Source organism: Ictalurus punctatus, chromosome 23 (genome assembly GCF_001660625.3).
Source record: "Ictalurus punctatus breed USDA103 chromosome 23, Coco_2.0, whole genome shotgun sequence".
NCBI classification, from domain to species: Eukaryota; Metazoa; Chordata; class Actinopteri; order Siluriformes; family Ictaluridae; genus Ictalurus; species Ictalurus punctatus.
Window position 1 is genome coordinate 14,813,027 of NC_030438.2, and position 9,362 is coordinate 14,822,388.

Sequence of the window (9,362 nt, forward strand, 5' to 3'; positions counted from 1 at the left end):
CTTATGTTGTATTATTATGTTTTGAATTAGATTGTAATGTAATGTTGAATATAATTCTTTCTTCTTATTATCAATAGTAGTGTTGGATTTGGATGTTTTCATACCTGGTTAAATAAATTATTAGACTTGATTATATTCTGTATTATTCTCAAATTATTGTCTCTAGTAGATTACGGTAAGTCCTTGTTACAGCAAATCTGCGACCAGGTTAGTACAGGCTAACAATTTGGCATTAAGTTAAGTTTACTTAGAGTGTACTTAGAGTGCTCGATAGGAAATATCCGTTTAGGACAACATAAAGTTGATCGAGCGAGTGTAAATAGGGATGAAGTCTAAACCTCTGATTACTGTAATATTCTTCTAGTTAATGTGTACATAGGAAACTATAGCATGATTATATAAAGCTAATTTTACTCAGATATTATTGGTCTATCTTTGTAGATTTAATGGTCATGACCTCTGGCTAGAAATAACGTTATTGTAATTAAGTGTTACTAACTAAGGGAACTAAGAGACCAGGATAATGACTTGGCTCTAGTTAAGTGTACTGTGTGTGTGTACAGGCTCGATATGAAATACCCGTTTAGGAAAACATAAAGTTGATCGACCAAGTCTAAATAGGGGGAAGTCTAAACCTCTGTTTATTGTAATCTTACTCTAGTTAATGTGTACATAGGAAACTATGGCATGATTATATAAAGCTACTTTTACTTGGATATTATTGGTCTACCTCTGTAGATTTTAGTGGTCATGACCTCTGACTAGAAATAACATTACTCTAAGTGTTACTATATAAGGGGACTAAATAAAGTGCTATTTAGGAAAGGGCAAGCATGGGGCGGTCGTGTAAATGGTATTAGTCAATTAACTCTGGCTAATGACCAAGACTGACGAGTTTGTGACCATGAGATCCGCGCACACGACCGGTGCAGGACTCGACACGGAATCAGAATAAATGAGCACAATTTAAAGTATAGAAGATCAAAAGTATCAAAATATGCATAACTAAGAAATAAATACAACATCGAGGTTTTTATGATTGGAATCAGATTTAATTTATGAGAGAATCAAGCAGAATTGGAATGACAAATTTAAATATATTCACATCGCTTCAAAAAGACAGGAACACGTGGGAATCCTTCTACCACGTCCTTAGATACCGTCGTTGGACTAGTGAGTTGACCCCTACACATATCACTTTACAGTGCATCCGGAAAGTATTCACAAAGTGTTTTTCCACATTTTGTTATGTTACAGCCTTATTCCAAAATTGAATTAAATTCATTATTTTGATAAATAATTTCATTATATAGATCCTTCCCTGAGGGTCTATGAAGAAAGGCACATGGTAAGTCCACTGTCTCTTTAGTTATTAGAAATATTGTCATTTATATCAAGATTTCATACGAAGCTTTTGGTTGAGGTCACTGGTATGACCTACATTATTCTTAGGGAAATGTAAAAAATAAATTTAAAAAAAAATAAATTTTAATACAAATGGATTAAATTACATATTTTAGTGTGTATGCCATGATTTACAACATGTGGCTTGAGGCCCTGTAGCAGCTTTGTAAAATGTATTTTTCATGAAAATTGTCACTGGTGTTACCTTACTTATAGGTAACACTGGTGACTCCTATGTAAATGGCGCACTTATATAGCACTTTTATCCAAAGCGCTTTACACTGTCTCATTCACACACACACACACACACACACACACACACACACACACACACACACACACACACACACACCCCAATGGTAGCAGAGCTGCCATGCAAGGTGCTAACTTACCATCGGGAGCAACTTGGGGTTTAGTGTCTTACGCAAGGACACTTCGGCATGTGGAGTCATGTGGGCCAGCAATCGAACCGCCAACCCTACAATTAGTGGACAACCCGCTCTACCACCTGAGCCACAGGCCGCCCTATGTATAAATAAACTTTATTCAATGCTGTTCCTTGAGTTCTTTTGCATAGAACAGGGGTGTCCAATCTTATCCAGAAAGGGCCGGTGTGGGTGCAGGTTTTCATTCCAATCAAGCAGAAGCCACACCTGAGTCTACTGAAAGCCAAGATCAACTGATTAAACAGGAGGAATCAGGTGTGGCTCCTGCTTGGTTGGAATGAAAACCTGCACCCACACCGGCCCTTTCCGGATAAGATTGGACACCCCTGGCATAGAATATCACTGTTTTCAGGATTATAACGTCTTTCTCATTGTTAATGCTCTTTTGCACAGTTATGGCTAAATTGAGTGCAGCTGAGAACTAGCGGCAGTACAGGCAGCGTAGAGATGCTGATCCCAAATGATAATGGTCTTTTTTGGACCTTTTTAGTTGTTACTCTTAATTGAGTTCAAGTGTGCTTAAGCTCTTATTTATGAACGTTCAGGTGTTTTGACCTATTGTCAATGAGTTTGACTGCATGCCAAATGAAACCATTTTCTTAATTAGATTTGAGGAATAAGGATCTTTGGTCTTGTATGTCACTGGTGATTCATTGTGTCACTGGTGTTACTGTGTGTTTTTTCTTATCATTTTCTGTATCATTGTGTGTATCATTATGTCTCATTTACGGATGATGGAGGCCACTGTGCTCATTGGGACCTTCAATGCTGCAGAAATGTTTCTGTACCCTTCCCCAGACCTGTGCCTCGATAGAATCCTGTCTCGGAGGTCTACAGACAATTCCTTGGACTTCATGGCTTGGTTTGTGCTCTGACATGCTTTGTTAACTGTGGGACCTTATATAGATAGGTGTGTGCCTTACCAAATCATGTCCAATCAACTGAATTTACCACAGGTGGACTCCAATCAAGTTGTAGAAACATCTCAAGGATGATCAGTGAAACAGGATGCACCTAAGCTCAATTTTGAGTGTCATGGCAAAGGCTGTGAATACTTATGTATATGTGCTTTTTTTGTTTTTTTATTTGTAATAAATTTGCAAAGATTTCAGACAAATTTATTTCATGTTTTGAATTTTGAGGAAAATAATTATTTTAATTCATTTTGGAATAAGGCTTAAAAAACATTTTTTTAAAAATGTGGAAAAAATGAAGCACTGTGAATAATTTCCGGATGCACTGTATTTGCACAATTTGGAGATGCAGTTTTTCACAGATTGTTGAACCTCTTTACTTCTGAGAGACTCTGCTGTTCTAAGATATGCTTTTTATACCCAATCATAGGTGTAGGAGTCGGGGCTGTGGACGTCTCTCCCTCCTCTGCCTCCATAATCTCAGCCCAAGTGAGATGTGTAGGAGTTGGGGCTGTGGACATCTCTGCCTCCTCTTCCTCCATAATCACACCCAAGGTGGGAGGTGTAGGAATGGGGGCTGTAGACGTCTCGGGTTCCTCTGCCTCCATAATCTCAGCCCAAGTGAGACTTGTTGGAGTTGGGGCTGTGGAGGTCTCTGCCTCCATACTCTCTGATCGAGTGAGATGTGTTGGAGTTGGGGCTGTGGATGTCTCTGCCTCCATACTCTCTGCCCAAGTGAGACGTGTTGGAGTTGGGGCTGTGGACGTCTCTGCCTCCTCTGCCTCCATAATCTCAGCCCAAGTGAGAGCTGTTGGAGTTGGGACTGTGTACGTCTCTGCCTCCACTGCCTCCACAATCTCTGCCTAAGTGAGAGGTGATGGAGTTGGGCTGTGGATGTCTCTGCCTCCACTGCCTCCATTATCTCACCTCTTGTGAGAGGTGTAGGAGTTGGGGCTGTGGATGTCACTGGCTCCACTGCCTCCATTATCTCACCTCCTATGAGAGGTGTAGGAGTTGGGGCTGTGGATGTCATGGGCTTCTCTGCCTTCATTATATCACCCCCTGTGAGAGGTGTAGGAGTTGGGGCTTTGGATGTCATGGGCTCCTCTGCCTTCATTATCTCACCCCCTGTGAGAGGTGTAGGAGTTGGGGCTGTGGATGTCACAGGCTTCTCTGCCTTCATTATCTCCCCCCCTGTGAGATGTGAAGGAGTTGGGGGTGTGGGTGAAGATACATCAGGCACTGCATCCCTGCGTTGGCCAGGAGGCAGATTGGAGGTGAGCTGACGCTCAAGCGGTAATGTGGACACAGGTGCCATTTGTTCATCTGGACAAAATGCAGGACAAGAAGGAAATTAAACAGAATTTAAATACAGAGAAAATTGCATAGAAACTTTACAACATTAAAAGTATCAACAGCAGAAAACGTTTATTTTAATCTTATTTACCGCGTGTGAGCACGTCAGTGGCAGGAGCCCGAGGAGTGATCATACTGCCATCTTCAAACTGAAAGAGAAAAGGAGAACAAACTCAATTAATTTTCTTGTGAAATAATACTCTGATGAGCAGCATTAAATGAATGAAGACAATCTGTGGAAGTCTAAAGGTGTGAAAGGTTATTTTTATTATTTATTATTATCGGGATTAAACATGAAAAGATGTAAAAGACAACCCTTTACATTATTGTCTTCAGTCTTAATCACTGAAGAAATTATGATTTGTTTATACAACACAAGCAAATGTTATATTTAGACTTGAACTTGAATAGCTCGTTGACTGGAATAGAAACAGTGTTATACCTGGACAGGTGGGATGAAGGAGTGGTGTTGATTCATGACTGGGGGTGGGGGGTAGAATCGGGGTAGCATGACGAGGTGGGATGAGGGGTAGAAATGGCGTGCCTGGATTTGGTGGGACTGAGGGTAGCCGCGAGGTAGGAGGACATGGCGGGGTGCCCTTGTATCTAGCACGAAGCGAGAACCTCTCCGATACTGGAAAAGAAAAAAGATGGATAAATAAAATGTATGTACACTGATTTTTTTAAACCAGTAAAAAGGTTGAAACTGAAACAGTAACACCCTCTCCTGCTAAGCAAGAAAACAAGTTGTGTAAATGTCTATATGTACGGGAGCCCTAAGCGGCCATGCATTCATTATTCATTTTTTTCCTTTGTAGTTTTCTCGTGATCTCGATGTATCAAAAGCTGTTTTCTCATGACGTAATAATTATATTTCTCTGAATAAACAGGTCTGGATATATTACTTATTGTACTGTGTTAAATCATCGTGTCCAAGGCTTTAGCACTCCCAGGGTTCTACAGTGTGACCATTTCACTCGCATCTGCGACTGAAAAGTTGTTTGTGCGACTGTGAATAAATATTTATTCACACCGGTGCGAGTGACCTGTTCGGAGTTGTATAATGCAATCGGAATAAAAAATGCAACTCCAAAATGCATCTACACCGCACAACAGTTACTTTCACACTGCTTTTCTTCTCCTCAGTCAAACGAACAAGTGTGTAAATACTGCAAAGAAGCCATTATGATGACGAGAGTAACTCTGTACATCATCTGCTTCTTTCAAGTTCCCGATCTCACAAACCGCCATCTTTTATTGATCCTGCAAAATGCCTTGCACCTGCGACCTGCTCATGTAGACACAGCGGTAAATTAATAATAATGCTAACACTACAAGGTGGGTTTAATTCAAACTTATTTATTAAATAATTCATCACCAAATCATAATCAAGATTAGCAACTGTTCAGTCTGTAAACATACAGCACACTGCTGCTCTCCCTTCATTAACTCTATAAGCGCATTCACTTTATTTACACTCACAGATGACAGATATCACTAGAAAAGTCAACTCCAGTTTCCATGCTTCGATTTAATACGCCCCAAAAACGCAATATATTTAGCAGTATTATTAGCAGCCATGGCAACACTTTACTGGAAGAACCCATATAAAATTTATAAACAAACAAACAAAACTAATAAAATGTAAAGACAGAAAATGTGCTTAGTTATAAATAAATAATTTAATATAAAAATAGATATTATAATAACTTCATAAAATATAAATAAAATGAGAAATTAAATGGTGTTTAATTACTATGGGTTGCATTTAATATCAATCAGTGCGTTTACATGGACAACAATAATCCACTATTGACCCGATTAATACAATACTCTGATTAAGAAACTACCATGTAAACAGCAATTATTAATTACCTTAATCCGATTAAGGTCATACTCGAAGTAAACTCAACCCTCGGGCGCGCACCGCGTTAAAGATGGGTTTATATTGGACATTCGCTGTACATTCGAGCTTCTCTCTTCTATTTCTCAAGAAATAAACACACAAAAAGAACATAATGTGTATTGTCTTAATAATGTGTATTGCGTGGACATAGAACCAATACGACTGAATATATTTTTCAATTTTCTCCCGTTAAAGGCTTTGGGAAACGCAGCTCATAAGCGCCTTATTTTAATTGAGTCAGTAAGGGACAGTCTAAAAAAGTGGATAACCTGGGCAACTCTATAAGATTCTACTAAGTTTATAGTCGTCTACTTAACAGGATATCTAACTTATTGCAGTGTTAGGATACAGTATGGATAAAGAATTTTTTATAGCATATATATTATTAATGATCTACCTTTATATTACACATATAAACTTATATGTGTGCCATATAAAAATCTTATTCAGTTGCCCAGGTCATGCACCTTTTAGACGGTCCCTTACTGACTCCAATACTATAAGGCGCTGATGAGCTGCGCTTCCCCGCTTCCGCGGGTTTTAACGGGAGAGAATTGAAAAATATATTCAGTTGTATTGGTTCTATGTCCAGTCAATACACATTATTAAGACAATACACATTATGTTCTTTTTGTGTGTTTATTTCTTGAGAAATAGAAGAGAGAAGCTTGAATGACCAATATAAACCCAATTTTAACGCGGTGCGCGCGGATTGCAAAACCGAGGGTACGGATTACACATGCTGTATTTTTTTTAAATTACCTGACACTAGGAGGGCTCCGAAGTATACGGTACCATAAGAAGACGTATATCCATACGTGAAATTCTGGAGGTACGTCGGAGGGCGTGGCGCGGTGACGTAATGACGTGCTGTTAATCGGACTATGTTTTATTAACATGTAAAACATACATGAAAGGAGTATTCTAAAAGCGACTCATGTAAACACCTTAATCACAATATATTGTCTTAATCAGAGTAAGATCAATAATTAGATTAATGCTATCCATGTAAACGTAGTCTTGTTTACAAGGTGGAACAGGTTAACGGTTGTTGTTTTTTACATACAGTCTAAAATTTACTGAAAATTTTACATTTAGTTTATCAGAAGGTAAATTCGTTTGTCACAGCTCACACTATGTTCCTGAAGTCTGTCATAATTGACCAACTCAAGTTTTCTCATGCCTACTTGTGTGTTATACTGTGGCACATTAACGTTACCATCTCTAAAAAAAACTAAGCTTCAACTGTGCTCCTAAATTTTTGTAATTGTTACCGTAGAGTCCTGGCTCCCGAGCACACAGTAGGCTACTTGTGCTACTGAATATAAAACTATAAAATATAAGTGGAGCCATAATATAAATCAGCATAGCCATATTCGGAAGGATATCTGGTTACAACTTACCATTTTCCAAAGAGGATGCTGTAAAATATAGACTGCAAAGTGTGAAATAATTACTGGCAGTAGCTCGCTCTTGCTAATCGCTTGGGGTGCAAGTGATGTTCAATGCTTCCCCCACATTGTGATGTAATGTTCTACGATTCTAAAAGGGTTCTATTCCATCATTCCGGAATGTATGTTTCCATAGCACCAGACAAATCACACAATGTGCTAAGAATTTAATGTATCAGATATTTCTTATACCGCTAGTTATGAGGGGCTCAGCCCTAAGAGGCCTCAGACAGTTTTTTTTTTTTTTTCAAGCTGTTTAAGTGCTTTAAAGTAATTTGACATTGGTGTCATGGTTTAATCATGGCTAACACATCTGAGTGAATCTCATGATTAGCTGATTTCAAAGAGCAACAGTGTGAATTCAATTCATCAAGTGAAGTTATGTTTTTGGCTTTCTTCCGTCCTGATGATTCCTGGACAGGAAAGATCTGCTCATCCACCACTCTTAACATTTTAAACACTGTACTTTTAACATCCTTGTTGAAAACACTGCCCCTGGGTTTGTCAAAATGGCTTAGTAAATAATAAATAATAAAAAAAAAAACGCTTAATTTCTTAATAGGACAGAATATACCTTGGTGGTGTACTCTGACAGGCAGTCTAAGTGTAATCATGTGTTTTATTAGATATGGACGACCTGATGAGGTCAGCCTCACTGCTTGTCCTGTCTAAAATGAACAAAATGACAGAAAGACAAATCAATTATACAGTATGTATAAACGAGAACTAATATATAAATGTCCAAATCTTTTTTTTTTTTCTTTTTTTTTTGAGTACATGAAAGCTATGTTGTCTCACTTTGGCTATTTTCTCATTTAGTATTTTTGCACACTTCCTGTAAATGAGGAAGCTTGTAACCATTTAAGGCTTTAAAGGCTGATTGGCTCAATTTATTTCCTTCAATGAGGCTAAAACTGTACACTTGACTACATATTAATAGAAAAATTATTGTCCTTTCCATAGGAACACCTGTACACCTATTCACTACTCATTCATTTTGTTTGTCTTTAACAGTGGGACCTAAGTCTCTCGAAATATCAACCAGGCCTTGGTCATTGGTCACAGAGATGGTAGAGGATATATCCATACCAGTTTTTAAAACACAATTAAAATCCCCCTTGCAGTATTCAATAAACAGTAACACTACATGAGAAATAAAATGTGGGTTATCTTCATTTGGTGTGTATATGTTTAAAATGAAAGGCACCAATGATAAATCGATCAGTCACATTGTGCTTGAATTCCAGAATTTGAATTTAAAAGTTCAGAACCTTCTTATGTCATAATAGTTAATAATAATAATAATAGAACAGAGAACATCTTAATGATATGTTCACTGGACCCATTCATAGTCTTTATGAAGACACCGAAAGTTATCAGCCATTATTGTTTACATTGTGTTAATTGAAGCATAAAAAAATGCTTGCGCGGGCTCTGATCTTTCTGTCGTGGGTATTCACAGTAATACAGGGGTGAACTTATACTAATTTATTCAATTGAGCATCATGAACATCACTTAAATACTGAAAACTCACAGAATATACATTATACATCAATCTCAACTTGAATATTATTAATTACTAATATTATGATTATTATATCATTATATTAATATTAGAGCAATTACTAATGAGATATGTTGAAGAAATTTGACAGTAAGTTAACAATGAAATTCACTCAGCTGGGCGTCCACCATTACTCAAAGCCTATAGGCTGATTTCGGTAAATTGACTGGACTGTGATCATTTTTCCATAGCATGGCTTTATTTTAAATGGAAAATTCTGTGACCCTGATCTTTCTATCCTCCAAGTACATTTATGAGATCATTCTTCAATGCTCAATCAACAGCCGTGGATGCACAACTCCAGAAATACAGTTTTGTGA

At 37.9% G+C, this 9,362-nt stretch overlaps 1 protein-coding gene across 1 annotated transcript; it reads right to left on the minus strand.

Moving 5' to 3' along the window:
- Positions 1-304: 304 nt before the first annotated feature.
- On the minus strand, positions 305-7,532 carry LOC108256258 (mucin-2-like). The gene is made up of 4 exons (XM_017452906.3): positions 7,430-7,532; positions 4,563-4,754; positions 4,212-4,269; positions 305-4,090 (listed from the first exon to the last, which is right to left on the minus strand). The coding sequence occupies exons 1-4, from the start codon at positions 7,430-7,432 to the stop codon at positions 3,309-3,311; spliced, it is 1,035 nt and encodes a 344-aa protein (XP_017308395.2). The 5' UTR covers positions 7,433-7,532; the 3' UTR covers positions 305-3,308.
- Between the last annotated feature and the right edge of the window lie 1,830 nt (positions 7,533-9,362).